The sequence below is a fragment of the Etheostoma spectabile genome, chromosome 17 (genome assembly GCF_008692095.1).
Source record: "Etheostoma spectabile isolate EspeVRDwgs_2016 chromosome 17, UIUC_Espe_1.0, whole genome shotgun sequence".
NCBI classification, from domain to species: domain Eukaryota; kingdom Metazoa; phylum Chordata; class Actinopteri; order Perciformes; family Percidae; genus Etheostoma; species Etheostoma spectabile.
The window spans coordinates 11,531,578-11,546,879 of NC_045749.1; the positions used below are offsets into that span (position 1 = coordinate 11,531,578).

Consider the following 15,302-nt stretch of genomic DNA (forward strand, 5'->3'; position numbering starts at 1 on the left):
CTGCACTTGTTAATACATTTTCCTGGTGCCAAAGAGCTACCAATAAGTAAATGTTTTCATTATCAACGTACAAAACAGAAAAATGCACCTGAAAGTCATATTTTGAGGAAAATGTAACAATTGAGTAAATGCAATTACAAGCTCTTTTTAAAACCCCAGCTAGTAATTACATTTGACATTACCAAGCCCAGGTAAAATAAATGTTTGGAACCAAGATCAGTTATTTGGCTGCTTTGAAGTAATGTCACCGCAAAACCACTGGAAGTCACAAAGCTGCCAACTGTCTGTCATGAACTCAAAATAGGAATTCTGACTATTACAGACACCCTAACACCTACCAACTTATCCTAGAGCCATGAGTTTATAAAGATATGAGCTGAATTTAAAATACATGCATTAAAAAAATAAATATTGTTCAAATGAATATATCCAAAAAGCAAAGATTGAGTTTTTTTTCCAAAGTTTATTTGATGACAATATACAAGAACATCTTGAGCACGGAGTCCCAACCCTGACTGTCCAGGCTCACTGTAGGGAGATAACAGCAAAATTAATACAAGGAAATTTAATTTCTACAACCAAAAAATAAAATTCCTTTATGTGAGTAATTTAAAGTTAGAGAGTGCAAATTAAAAAAGTCAATATTTTAAGAGACAATGTTTCAACCCCAACATCAAAGTTTGCAGCTTTATAACAACATTGCAACGACTTGAGTAAGACTTTCAGGAAACATTTCAATGAGAAAATCACACATTGGCAGGCTTTTAGTTCAACCCCCCCCCCCGACTCAACACAATACAAAAACTATGATCCACATGCTACACTCAAGTTGTGCTTTTATTAGAGATCGGAAGCATCATAAAAGTAATTGTGCCTGCTTAAATGGAAGGCAGAGTGGGAAAAGCCTAATGGATATGTATTATAGAAGACAGTGGTACAGGGAAAACCTATTAGCAGGGAGTTAAAAAACAGTAAGGGGTACCCTGGAAATCCAGAGTTCTCGCAAGAACCATTTAAATTTATTTTAACAAATCACTCTGGCATCGAGTAATGCTGCTCATGAACTATGTCCTTGTAGCCGAGCTGCACGATTACATCGGTGTATCTGATATAGGCGGGCCAGAGGCGAGCTAAACAGATGACGACAGTTTCATCTACCAGTCAGCACTGCTGGTATTTAAGTGTATGGGGCTCTGGACACGTCACCCTGTGTGTTGTTCTGATTGGTCATAGTGTTACCCAATTGTTGCAGTGAGATTTTCAAATGCAAAACACTTGGGGCTGCCCCTTGAGATGGGCAACTTCATTATTCAATGCCAGACCCTTAATCTTTTTGATTTGGATCTGGATTTCCAGGCTAGGAAGGAGGGGGGGGGACACTGAAGGAAAAACTGCAGAGGGAGAGTAAGGTGTGACATGCACAGCTCAAGTCTATCAGCTTTTGATGTGCAACACCATGGCACACCATGCTTGTTCTAGTTCTATACCTGCACACTGACACTTCATTTCTGCAAATGAAATCCATTGGAAGCAAAATCAAGAACAAAGATGGAACAAAATAATGTTAATATGTTGAAAATTGAAGCATGGAAAAGAAAATCTCTCTGAATGGATTTGTATTGGCTGTACTCCACAGGTCATGTACCAGATTTACAACTAAGCTAATGAAAACTCTGGTAGACATGTCTGGACAGTGTCACTATTTTACAAGCCAGTTGTGCTGTAGCTTTATGTTATTAAACACAGTCCACCTGGGTTTTGCAATTCAGAGCTCTATTCTAGGTGGCTTTAGGGCCAATGATGGTGCCATAGAGGGTACAGGGGTATGCAGGGTTTCATTGTAACAAGAACTACTACAGGAGTTTTAACACATTAGCACAGTTTTAGCAGATTATGTAGGTGAGGGTTTAAAAAGGTAGAAGTCAGCTATGTATCTTTTTATAATCTTGGATTATCTGCACCCTGCAGTTAGACTATTTATGCACCACATTTACCTTCTACAGTTCCAGAAGAACATATGATACGATTGGAAAAATGACAAAAGGAAATTAAAACAAAGTCATGGAGTGAAAAAAAAAAAAAGATTAGCAGGGTAGGAAGAGGTGTCAAGAAAGAATCAAGTGCACTGAAGTAAATGAAGCTGTCCTATTCAATCCTGTTCTTTACTTAGATAAGGAAAGAATTATATTTCCCTGTTGCATACTATCACAGAAACACTTTTTTTTACAATTTTTGAAACGAGCCAAGAGACAACATCCGTTCAGTTAATGGTCACAATACCTTTTTGCCAGCAGCACCCACACTGGCCTTCTTGATGCCTCGTACTTTCTTCATTCTGTTCTTGCGTTCCTTACGCTGTTTCCTGGAGGTCTTCTTTTTCTCATAGAGACCATGCTGAGGAACACAAACAAGGAGTTTCATTTTTATTACATTATACTCAACACTCCCAATCATAACCTACTGTTGTTAATGCTTCTACAATGAGTATATCATTGTCAATATTGCCAACCCATAAGTCATATTGGTGGTCTTCCCAGCATTCATAGCAACATTGTAGGGTTGGACGACATAGGATTAGATGACAGGGTTGGACGATTAAATATCAAAAAAATTTGATTTCACAGGGATGCAATAAGAAATACTACTTAAATGTGTAAAGATTACAACCTGTTGAGATAAAAATGAATCGCAATGCAATTTGTAAACAGCCCAGAGTGTGACGCTAGTTAACATTACACAGCAGGTAACTACGCGAATGCTGCATTTTCAGTTCAACATGGTTGGCTGGGAAACACAGGTTGGCCTCTACAAACATCTGTGTGATTCTTCATGTACAGACCACAGGGAGTCAAACCGTTGGATATGTGGTCAGAGAGAGACACCAGATTGAGAAAAGAAACATTTTGGGGGGAAATGTGGAAAAACAAGATCATTTAACCAAAGCTAAAATTAAACAGCTTCATGGAAAGAGTGTTCTTAAGAGTGTTACTGGCAGACAGTCATTTTGATTAGGAGAAAAACACTCAATGATTAGAGTAGATAATTGTAATGTTTTGCAATACGTCAGGGTTTATCATGGATGTGTTTACTTCTGTTGCCAGGCAGCCTGCTTTGCTTAACTTCTGCTTCGTTACTACTTCTTCCTTATTCAAAGATTATTTTGTTTTTACTCCCTCTGGAGTACAAACAATGCAGTAAGCATAAACTTCTCGGTGCTTGCTCGTGGCATGCGTCATCTACGGAGGCCCACGCACGGTGTCTCACTCGAGTATACCCGGCGCTTCAGACAGCGCGGCCACTGCCGCTGTAAACAGAGATGAGACTGGTGTTGCATTTTTTTTCCAGTTCTGTAAGCTTGTTTTGCGTTCAATGTTGTAAAATAACATTCTGTCATCTAGGGTTTCTTTGGTCGTTGAACAGCAAATGACTGGTAATAAAAAGTTCTTATGTTAATTACATTAAAAAAAAAAAAAACTATGGCCTTAGCAATTAAGACTTTAATTTTAGTTAAAGACAAAATCTCTTGGAAAAAGACTCTTTGGCTACAGTAACAAGACTAGGGCTGTGACGGTATAGATCTTTTCTTAAAGCTGTCAAGAAGCAATGCATCACCATGATATGGCAGTTAACTGAATCCCCGTTACGAGGGCAACATAAGTTAGACCAAGGACGACAGGGTGCCTTAAATGAGTCACGACAGTGCCCGTGTGGTTGTGCAAGGAGAGCACGTGCAGCAGCTGTGATGATAAGCAAAGGTGAGAAAAAGATAGCAAGGATGATGCAAAGTGAGTTAAGAGAAAACAACATAAAAAGCTTGAGCTCCTCAAGACAGTGACTTTACCTGTAGTCAAAACAGCCGGTAATGCGAAGGGTGTTAATCCCATATAAAATTAGGCTTAGTCTTAAATGTTGCAACATATGTTGCAGAACGGTGTTTCCATTTGAGCAAAATGTGAGAGTCTTTACTGTGTTTTGCTGTCATCTACGGCAGTGCTGCTTTCTCTCCTCTCTGTTGATCTGTTCCAGACAGTCCAGAAAGCTCCACTGTCAATTAGGTTTAAGATAAGAAAAATAAAATAAAAATAGTTTGCCAATAACGCCAAGAGGCAGATGCTTCGCACCACAGGGGTCTAGCAGCTGAGCTAAGCATAGAGGGCGACTCAGCAGCCTGCTAACTTGTTGCTCTCTCTACCAATAGAAGCAGCTGTTTCAGGATAATAAAACGTGTATGCAGGCTGAAATTGAACAGTGCCGTTTTTCGAGATTAAGCAGAAGAAAACTTCGCTAGCTGCTACGCTTAAGTGAAATGGTAAAACACTGCAGCACTGACTGTAATGTGCCCACCTCAGCTGAGAATGGAGAAATGTCTTGACTTCTCTACTGTGTAATATAATAAATGTTTCCTGTGCAAAGAGGCAAATCCCCAATATATGTAATGGGCTCATCTTGTGCAAAGCTGAAGTGACGAGTAACTTAAGTTTTATTTCTCCATAACCTCTTAAAAAGCCTACAGGACAAAAGACAGTCAATGAGAATAACTAAACAATTATTCATATCACACATCTGTTCTATTGTCACTTTCACCAGCAAAAAATAAAATTTAAAAAGGGGGGGGGGGGGGGGGGGGAGTGTCACGTCACCGCCGGTATTACAGTTACCGTCAAATCCCTAAACAAGACAAACAAGGGACATTAAGAAACTGAGGCAGGCCTACCCAGACAGTAAGTAATAATGGGAAACACTGGATAAGTCATGGAAAATTAAAACTGTGCTAGTTTACTTTTTGTATGAAGCAGCAAAAAAATTGCAGCGTGATGTGTTCCTAGTTCATTTACTTGACATTTCACATCTTTTGATGTTACCAATGCGCAGGTGCACAACAGCAGTGTTCATGCTGAAACAATATTGTGCCACCCTAATGACAAGCACTTAATGATGTGCTTTAAAAAACTGAATAAACACATGGACTACATTGGGCCTTGGCTGATAAGTTTTTCAAAATGTGCATATGCTTACATTAAACTGCCTCCAAATGAATGCACTGTTTCAACATTACCCACCGACAGTGTCTGATAGATGTTATGGATAATCTATTCTACTGTCATTGCATGGCATAACTTTTCATACCTTTCAATTGCACCCGTCATCCAACATAATTAAACTGTTATGTGCTGCTTTGCTAATTACTTCACATGACGCACATGCAAAAAGGGTATATTTAGTGACAACTCAGAGAAGATCAGAGCTGCTGTAATATAAGCAAAGGCCGTCAAGTAAAGAATAGTTTCCAAAGAACTGCATTTGAGGTCCGGAAAAGAAAAAGTGCTGTTGCACAATTTGTTAGATGGGCAAAAAGGAATGCCTCCTGATAATAAATACCATTGTCTCTGGAAAAAAAGCTAAATTATTCATGTAGACAATGGTTTAAAACTCACTCGGGCCAGTCTGTGTTTGGGCTCATTCTTCTTGGCGTAGTCTAGGGAGTCGTACACCATGGCAAAGCCTGTTGTTTTGCCGCCACCGAACTGAGTCCTGAAGCCAAATACGAACACAACATCAGGTGTGGTCTTGTACATCTTGGCAAGTTTCTCCCTGATTTCAGTCTTGGGGACTGTGGCCTTGCCAGGATGCAGGACATCGACAACCTATGGAAAAAGGCAGTGAATACAGGAATGTATGAATAAAACTCAGCTTGTGAAGGCATCCACACAATGGACATTGTAGAGAGGTTTTAACGCTTACCATTTGCTTCCTCTGAAGCAGCCGGTTCGTCATGAACTTGCGGGTCCTGACTGTTACTGTGTCATTCTGAAGGTAGGAGAAAGTAGAAGATGACGCTTATTACCGCACATTTTTTCAACGACTACTTGATTATAAACCTTCAACACTAAAAACAGACTCCAGCCTTTCGTTGCAGCTTCCCTCAATAGTTAGCCAGCTACACGCTGTCACATTATCTTTAGCTTCATTCTACTGGCAGAACAGGTTACTTTCCAGATAACTTAAATGCTTCCACGGACTCAATGCAGCCTGGTTTTAAGTACCAGTTGATAACGCCGTATAGTACTAGCTACAGTAGTTTATTATTCCTGTTCACGTAGCATGAGGGCCTAGCCATCGCTATCAGTATTGTGTATGCTAACGTTAGCCGAAGGAAGCTAGGACTTCTCGTTTCATTATTGATTACTAATTTACGTCTAAATACTCCAGTGTGTATTGCAGCAACTGTGTAGGTTCAACAGATTCTGTAGTGAACAAAAAGGTGAGTGGAAACTACACAAGTCATCCCAAAGAAAGTAAATACAGTGTATACAACGTTCGGAAAGACATCAGTTAGGTTAGCATTTAGATGGTGGCTGAAATCACTTTCAATATAATATCAGACCACATCAATATTGTAATTATATTATAGCGCACACTTAAACGACCATTTTATGGGCACAAAATGTGTACTGGTGGACCGATGGCTTCGATGAACGACAGATTTTACTTGATATTTTACTGCAAGACTCACCATCTTGACGCCAGCCTCGCTCAGGGACGTAGAAAAGGAGGAAGGACCAGCAGGCGACCGGATTAATGCCTGCAAAAAATTGAGTGAGCACGTACTTGTGTTGCCTGATGTAAAAACGTAAACAAAATTTAGGAACTCGGCGAAATTGTTGAGTTTTTTTTCCGTAAACTTAATATAGAGTTAGTACATGATAAAGTATTTAAAATGTGACAAAGAAATATAATTTTAGCATATTTAGGCAAAGACTGAGGCTTTTTTCCCGGCTTTTTTAGTTAAGAAGATGAGCCAGCAAGACGTCAATAACCACAGCAGGATATTAATTGTTAAGGTAACCAATAACCGCAAGAAGCACATTGTAGTTATTAAAATGGACAACATAATTTAGTGGACATGTCACGTCTGTTACATGCATACATACCTGTTGTAGGACCCCTACTACCTCGCATCTCCACCCTGTGTACACCTTCAATGTACCCTGTAACCATAATGAAGCACATTGCGCACACCAGACTATACATGGCAGCTTCTTAATTTGTCCGAGCACCCAGAAACAAACCAGTAGTGCTATCCTCGATTGACACTGGCCCTAGATGTTTGTGTTAATTTGAATATACTCCATGTAAACACAATACATGTTAAAATGTAGTTAGTAGCCTAGCCTTCATAATGACTCAAAACTAAATACTGACACAGGCCTCCTCCAAAAGAAACTTGATGTTGTACGTATGATGTAAATTCCCTTAAATTGTGCCATTAATAAAATGACAAAAAAAGGCTTGGATGCATGAATAAGAGCTTGTTTAGCACAACATGAAGTGTGGAATATTAATGGGTGACTGTAGGTTCATGTATACCCAGCATGAATCAGTGTTACTAACACAACAAACTGAGAAAAATTGTGGTAAAAACATACACAAAAGATGCCTGCTCCTTATTGAATCGCAATAAGAATAATGTCCCTTATTAATCATGTTAAATGATTCCATCAATGTTTATTGTCACATTAAAAATAGCTACAACCACACAAAAGAGATCATTAAAACAGCATTTTTGTTGTTACAGAACTTTATTGATCTTGCAGCAACAGTGTCCACTGGCATTGGAGTTTCATTTAAAATAAGGTACTTAAAATAAGAACAGAAAGTTACAGTAAGTCTGTTTCAAATCTTTTTCAACACACAATGTTAAGCCCTCATTGTCAAACCAAACTGTTTGAAATACATCTGCAGTGTGAATTATGATGCAGTATTAGAAACCTTTATTGCCAAAAATGTGCAATGCAAATTGTGTTTCAACAACCCCTCCATGTACTTGTCACCAAACACGGCCAGAATTAATGATAAAACCAAAATGAACAAAAAGAAAACCTTTGATAGACATCATTTCAGCCATTCAGTGGTTCCAGTCATACAGAGAAACAAACTTGTGGTGTGAATTAATTTTGAATGAAAAATGGAAACGTCATGGTGATTAAATTAAGAGCTGCTACTTGGACAGATTAGCAGACAGGACTATGAGCGGGGTGTAAAAAAAACAGATAAATCATATAGGGACTAAATGAGCACGAGGCATTCTTTTAATCACATCGCCATCTGAACTTCAGAATCCCAAAATGAAATGTGCGGCATCACACTTTCAAGCTTTACAGCTGCTTGAAGGAAAGTAATATTAAAAAACATAAAAAGTATTTGTTTTGCTCAATTGCCAAGTACAACATTTCCTAATGTTAGTTACAGTGAAAAAATAAACATCTGTTGGAAAGTACAAATTGATGACTAGGAACCTAGTTGTAGTTACTGCATTTGATTTAAAATAAGGCATGGAGAGACATGAACCATGAAAAGAATAAAAGTAATGGATTAAGGACACAGGGATTTGTAGATTAAGGGACAGCATCTATCAATCCTGAAGCAAACAATTCTTCTTCTGTGGTTCTTGACACTTCCAAACACTTGACAGTCCTGATACCCAAATAAATACCCTCATTACTAAGGAATTGTACTAAAAAATTTAATGCATATAAAACATTTGGGTAATTTGAAGTTTTTCAAAAATCATCTTGTATTTCACCCAAAAATGACCATTGGGATATTAACCATTTCCACATTAACCTGTCTATCTGGTCCAGGTATTTAAAAAACAAATGTTGCCAAGTACTATCTCCCTTCTTAGATTTATCAAATTATAAACCCAAATCTCTTGCCAACAAAACAAACCAGTTAGATCAAAGTGAGATTAACTCTGGAGAAAAAAAATGTATTTTTCCTCAGCAGGAAATGTGTAAATAACATGTATAGCAAGGTCACGATAGTGATGACTAGTGTGGCTTGATATTGTTATAATGTACTGAAATTTAATTCTGAATGAAAAGCTTGTTTTCAATTGTCAGATTCATAATTAGCTTTACGTGATAGTGGGAAATACAATCATTTAATGTTTACAAAACAATTAAATCATGGCCTAAAAATCGTTTTTTTTTTTTTTTTTAAAGATGGAAATGGAAACTTAAGTCTTGGAATGCCATGAAATCTTCACCTAATTGCAAAATAAAAAAGGACAATACAGCGTCCCTTTGCATACCGTCACAGAAAACTGAACAGACCAAAAAAAAACGATAGATTGTGGAGCTTTTCAAGTAGTTCCAAAAACCAAAAAGAAATAAAAATCACTTAAAATAGCATGCTTACAAGAGTCTTCAAAACCAAAGACTGTGATGAATATCAAAGCTTTTGACTGATTCTAAGGCCAGTACTAAATAATTACCACTTCCTCCCCTAATGAACTTGGAATATTGTCAGTTTCAGAGTGCTCTGTTAAAGATCCGGACTCACAGAACACTGGAGGATGAGCACTGCAGTCTACTAATTGGACAATGTGAGCACATAATATTCAGACCCGCTCCCTCAATGTTTGTACAGCAACTGGTAACCATGGAATATCTATACAAATAAACAGTTTCCAGAGTTGGCCACACTGTACCTGTATGTATGATACACTGAATCCCCATGGTTTACACACATTACATCCAGCAGCAAGACAGAGAGCTAAAGAAGATGGCTGTCATGAGGGCTCACAACATTGGTTTCTACAAGCCAAGCCACTGGCACGTGTGATGCCAGGTCATTTGCTTTTGCTGGTGTTGTTCCATTCTGTTAGATGTCCATTTCAAACTGAGCATCATCTGGAAAACAAAAACACAGGCAACAAGGTGTTGAGAATCTTTTGGAATATGCTGGGTTGTTTTATTATCATGGTGTTTATTAGGTGGAATAATTACAGGACAACAGCAGAGAGTGTTTTTGTCACGTATGAGATGAGACGGACTGGTGACTGTACCAACAAAACACTTCATTGGTAAGTTGGTTTCTCAATCCACATACAGTAGTAACTCTTACCGGTTATGGGCTTGCCACCATGTTTGTTGATGTGGTTGTTGGCTTCATTCTTCTTGTTCTCTCTCAGGACATTTTGGCTTGTCACTCCAGGGATGACAGGCAGGTGAGCTGGGGGAGTCTGGGCAATAGGAGAATTACGCCTGTCAAGCAGGAACTTGCGGTCATAGATGATCCGGGTTCCTGCAACAGGACACATATCAAGTTTCAGTTACCCGTGCTTTATCTGAGGAAGTATATAATGCGGGTGCTATTAAAAGGTGCTGTGAGTCAGATGGCTGGCCTTTATTCAGAGAGCTCAGATTAAAGCCACCTTGTCTAAAAGCATCCACCTTTAGACTTTAGTAAAACATGTATACCCCTGCCACTTTCAGCATGTGATTAAATCTGTTCAGTTGCGTGTTTCATTTTGCATGTTTATCAATGGATTCAGTTTCAAAAGTTAAACAATGCTCAAACTTTCCAAGTTTATAGACACAAGACAAGGTTCTCCCACTATTGTGAGAGCAAGATAATCTTCCTCATGGTTTGATTTGACTGACAAGTTTGCTTCACAAGAGTCATAAATCGATCTATCTTGTACTGTCTGTTGTTTGCTTTCTGAATAAATCTGGTTACCTTGCTCTTGAATGCATTTATGGCATCACTTCACAGCACACTGGTTTATCTATCGTTTCCAAATTAATCTGATTCACTGATGATGCTGGCATGGTAGAAAAGCACAGGTGGAATGATAATGATGGCTCAGTTCCAGCAATTATTGCATTGCAATGCAGCAATTTATGTTTATCAGCAACAACCTGTGTTTGACAGGTCAAAATGTCTAGTGTGACCAAAGGCTGTTTAACTCTAGTTTCACTTCATATTTCTTTTCTCTGGTTATGTGTGCCACCGTGCAATGGCTCTATGCTCCCAGTTTAAACGATACTTAACTACACAAAAGTCTCAAACAAAATGTATTTGAACTAAATTTTAAATGATCAGTCAATTAATTAATTAGTTTATTTACAGAAAATATCTAGGCAAACATGTTAATAGAAATTAGTAGTTTTTTGGTTCCATACTTTTCTCAGTTTAAAGTATTTGATCATTTAAAAAACATTTGACTGGACTTGCCCTGGACTGTGATAGCCATTTCAATATTTGTTTTGAAGTTAAATAGGCTAAAAAATTAATTGATAATGGAAATAACATAAAAAACCTTGACAGAAAGAATAACAAATTATGCAGTGTTTGTACACCTATAATGCAAGTCAGAAACATGTCGAGATAGCACATCACAGTCATGAAGTGATATGGGTGCAGTATTCTAGATTTATTGTACTTCCTTGTGGGAAAGGGCTACATTGAACTGAAACATAGATAGATAGATAGATAGATAGATAGATAGATAGATGGATGCAGCAGCAAAATCAGACACACAGCACACATACAGAATATACATGAAATAACAGGATCCAATACAGGAACAAATAATTTAAAATGTATACAAGTTGGGGATAAAAATGTACAACTGTTTAACTTTTATTGATAAAGCTGTAGATAACAAATATTGTACGTAAATATTGTGCAAGTTGCACTTAGTGCAGTATATTAAGCATACATTGAAATCTGGCTATACATAGCTCATGTACAGTAGGCTATTTGCTTAAAGCTGTTGGTAATCACAGTTATGTTTACCATGTGTGGCAGATAAAACATTTCCACCTTCTTTAAATAAATCTGCAATACAGTAGCAATGCATTCATCAGAACTCTGCGCAGCAAACTAGCCAATCACACAGCCGCAAGAAAGGACAGGGGCGGGGCTAAGCCTTGTTTTTGTTTTGATCAGAATGACAAGGCTGCCAGAAGCCTGTATAGGCCACGGTGAGCTGGGCTGTAACAGGTTTGGTAAGAGTACAAACACGACAAAATAATAATTACCCTCCATTTTCTTACTAATAGAGATTAGTAGACGGGGTAACCCCTTACCTCCAGGAGTGGTAGAGAATAAAGTGCCTCCAGGGGTGGTACAATAGTCATGAGGTAGCTGCGTTGTGTCGTTGATCAACACCGTCCTGGTCGGGATGGCCCTGCTCTCGCTAAACTGACGACTGGTCGACATTTTCTGCGCCGATTCGGTGACAAATTCAGCAGCTACAGCAAATTAGGGTGTTTTTTTCCCGACGGACGGTGGAAACCCGGGCAGTTCCCCACTCTTGTATATCTTCCTAAAAGCTTTCTTATCACCCCTTTCGTCCTCCCAGCCGTCAGCACCGTCCCCTCCCTCAGCAAAGGCAGGAAGCACAAGCTGCGGGCGGATATGAAGTCAGCGGTGCGGACCTGGAGCATCAGCTATGGTGCCAGCCTACTTTTCATACTTAAAGAAACACATATCTCTCTCCCTTTGTGTCTTTTCAATTAGAAATTGTGCAGCCTGGTAGAAATCTGTCCATGGTACCTCCTCAATGTGAATAATTGGCTTCATCTAAATGTAGTTTATAGGTCCGAATATTCTTCTCCTTTGCTAACATTTAAATTGTTAGATAGCACAAGTTATGCCGCTGTTAGTGCTGTGGAGTAGGCTACTGTCAAATCAAAACATCATTACACTGTATGCGTGAGCCTAACTAGGGTTTAAAACAACAAACAAACAGATAACATGCATTCACTCATTCAATAAGAAGAATAACAAAAAATAACAAAAATATATGATAATATGGTAGGCTACATTTATATTGATATTATTTATATTATTAATATATATTATAGGTTCGATGCTACATTCAAGTACATTCTACATTCTTCACAGGTAAAAAGTACCGAATTCCGAATGACTATTTTAATTACCCCAGACTGTCACACACTGCACTCCTCACTTAGGACACACACAACCACACACACACACACACACACACACACACACACACACACACACACACACACACACACACACACACACACACACACACACACACACACACACACACACGTAATATATGTTATACCTTGAAAGTGACTGAGGAAGTGAGTGAATGTTTGCATTCAATATAGAACATTTATTTGACGTTTTATCCAAACTAAAACTACGAAGTTGCTGCTTACTGTAATGGTTGACATCATGTCCATATTGGATACAATTTATAAGAATAATTCAAATACAAGATTAGGATCCAAATTTTCGCTATGATGAGTATGGGAGTGTTTTTCAATTATTTGTGGTTCCATACAACATTTTATTCAAAGATAGGATCAAGTGATGGGGTTTATGAAGGGAAAATATGATGGCCAGGGAGAGGCACTACACTGATCACATTTAGAAATAAAAAAATATATATTCACTAGGCCTACATTTTATCAGCTGCAACAGAGCATTTAATGCCTCCAATAAACACTATTTAGTTACTTTGATAACCCAATACCAGTTGGCATCGTGTGTCATTTACAACAGCGATATTGCTGTTCATGCAAACTTCCACTCACAGTTTAGCATGTTTGGTATTTTCCCTTGGTAAGTCCAATATTTCCGATATCCTCTGAAGGTATCATTGGCAAAGTGCGCATGCGCCGTGCCCTCTCTTTCTACACTACCTACCCGGTCTGTAGTCGAACTTTCCTTCCGCCGCCAGCCTCCGTCTCAGAGCCAGACAGCAACAAAGCCAGCAATTAAACATGAGCTTCACAGTTGAAGAGAGGGGAAACCCGAACTCCCTGAGCTACCGCTTGTTCTTCAGTAAGTAGAAACTAAGTACAAATCATAGAGTTGTGCCAATGTGCTACTTTGATGTAATTTATTTTTAACAAATTCCACAAGCTAGCTGCAACCTCCCACGTGTCACTTATTCATTTGTTGTTGCTAGTTCATTTTATCATACTAATATCAATAAACTATCTATACTCTATCTTATTCTATCAGTGATTGTTGAGTCTGAGCCATGTAAAGTTGCTTTAACATGTTGTGCTTTTCGTCTCTTCGCTTTCTGATATAGCTGGCGTCACAATAGGTCTTATTGTTGACCTTACACCATTATTATTCTTCCCTGAAATTATGGGGGGGGCAACGCCCTCTCTGACAACAACGCGTTGATAAAACCGAACCGTAGATATGATAACAAGACGGAGTGGTTAATCTGTTGGACTAAATGCTCACTGTATTTGCACAGATTTACATAACAGTATTGATTATCCTCGTTAACCATTTATATGGAAATTCCCTCATAGTTTGTTGTCAAGTTTTTTAAGACAGCCCAAAGTTAAGTCTCAGGTTGTCATGGTCATTACATAGTAGTCAACCCAACGTCGGTTTTATATATATATTTATATATATATATTAGCTCTAAGCAGTAGCCTCTATGCCTAACAGCCCACATAACAATTTCTGGTTCTCTACAGGTTCCAGGAAGGTTAGCTGAAGGTACTACCTTCCTTCAGAGAACCTTTTAGGGAACGTTCCCTAAAGGGTGTGTGTTTGCTGGGCAGGCAGCTAAACACAAATCCTCTTTCCGTAATCTGTTTTTTAATCAAGTAACTCATTGGCACACCTTGATCCAGAAGTGAAACTAAGTAGTTATGGAAACCTATGTATTCTGGCAAATCCACAAGACACAATGACAACATGATTTTCCTGTTGTAGGACACTCAGTGATATGAGACAAATGGGAGCAGCTTGTTTCTGTCTGCCATGCTTATACAGTGTTTGATCTTTTACAGAAAATGCTGAAGAAAAGTACATCTCCCCATTTCATGACATACCAATATATGCTGATGAGAGTAAGGTAATGTAGCATCTGTCACCTTTACCCCTGTGTGTGTGTGTGTGTGTGTGTGTGTGTGTGTTGTACAGGCGTCGTACATGCCAAAAGATTTGACACACCTTCTCATTCAATGCGTTTCCTTTATTTTCATGACTATTTACATTGTAGATTCTTACTAAAGGCATCGAAACTATGAATGAACACATACGGAATTATGTACTTAACAAAAAAGTGTGAAATAAGTGAAAACATGTCTTATATCATAGTTTCTTCAAAGTCAATGTCAATGTCATATTTGTTTATATAGCACATTTCCAAGGCCGAGGCCTACCAAAGTACTTTACAGTAAAATAAAACAGATACAATATAAGACACAATAAATAACAAATACTAAGAAAATAGAATACAAAGTAGCCACCCTTTGCTCTGATTACTGTTTTGCACACTCTTGGCATTCTCTTGATTAGCTTCAAGAGGTAGTCACGTGAAATGGTTTTAACTTCACAGGTGTGCCTTGTCAAGGTTAATTAGTGGAATTTATTGCCTTATTAATGGGGTTGGGACCATCAGTTGTGTTGAGCTCAGGTTGATACACAGCCAATGGCCCTATTGGACAATTGTTAGAATTCATATTTTGGCAAGAACCAATCAGCTAAGTAAA

General features: G+C 38.4%; 3 protein-coding genes across 6 annotated transcripts in view; 1 reads left to right on the forward strand and 2 right to left on the reverse strand.

The window, feature by feature from the left end:
- Positions 1-443: 443 nt before the first annotated feature.
- rps24 (ribosomal protein S24) overlaps positions 444-15,302 on the reverse strand; it is a 22,899-nt gene continuing 8,040 nt past the window's right edge. Inside the window, exons 2-9 of one of the 4 annotated variants that reach the window (XM_032540801.1) lie at positions 6,933-6,946; positions 6,515-6,583; positions 5,743-5,808; positions 5,436-5,645; positions 2,281-2,394; positions 1,995-1,997; positions 1,488-1,508; positions 444-528 (exon numbers count right to left, since the gene is read on the reverse strand). In XM_032540801.1, the coding sequence (XP_032396692.1) occupies positions 1,503-1,508; positions 1,995-1,997; positions 2,281-2,394; positions 5,436-5,645; positions 5,743-5,808; positions 6,515-6,517 (402 nt within the window). In that variant the 5' untranslated portion in view covers positions 6,518-6,583; positions 6,933-6,946 and the 3' untranslated portion in view covers positions 444-528; positions 1,488-1,502. Of the gene's footprint in view, positions 529-1,487; positions 1,509-1,994; positions 1,998-2,280; positions 2,395-5,435; positions 5,646-5,742; positions 5,809-6,514; positions 6,584-6,932; positions 7,101-15,302 lie in introns of those variants that run through there. The other 3 variants (XM_032540804.1, XM_032540802.1, XM_032540803.1) reach the window with 3 other exon arrangements.
- On the reverse strand, positions 7,756-12,202 carry eif4ebp2 (eukaryotic translation initiation factor 4E binding protein 2). Its single transcript, XM_032540805.1, has 3 exons — positions 11,880-12,202; positions 9,910-10,089; positions 7,756-9,695 (listed from the first exon to the last, which is right to left on the reverse strand). Exons 1-3 carry the CDS (start codon positions 12,010-12,012, stop codon positions 9,667-9,669), a joined length of 342 nt encoding a protein of 113 aa, XP_032396696.1. The 5' UTR covers positions 12,013-12,202; the 3' UTR covers positions 7,756-9,666.
- The window catches only part of ppa1b (inorganic pyrophosphatase 1b), a 5,685-nt gene continuing 3,831 nt past the window's right edge, over positions 13,449-15,302 (forward strand). The window contains exons 1-2 of the mRNA XM_032540800.1: positions 13,449-13,620; positions 14,598-14,662. Coding sequence (XP_032396691.1) covers positions 13,560-13,620; positions 14,598-14,662 — 126 coding nt within the window. The 5' untranslated portion in view covers positions 13,449-13,559. The remainder of the gene's footprint in view (positions 13,621-14,597; positions 14,663-15,302) is intronic.

Excerpts from the sequence above, each read along its gene's own strand:
- eif4ebp2 (XM_032540805.1), bottom strand. The coding sequence starts at position 12,012 with ATGTCGACCAGTCGTCAGTTTAGCGAGAGCAGGGCCATCCCGACCAGG. Across the intron at positions 10,090-11,879 it reads ATTCTCTACCACTCCTGGAG|GAACCCGGATCATCTATGAC; the intron begins GTAAGGGGTTAC and ends GTCCTGTTGCAG. Across the intron at positions 9,696-9,909 it reads TGGTGGCAAGCCCATAACCG|ATGATGCTCAGTTTGAAATG; the intron begins GTAAGAGTTACT and ends TTTGTTTTCCAG.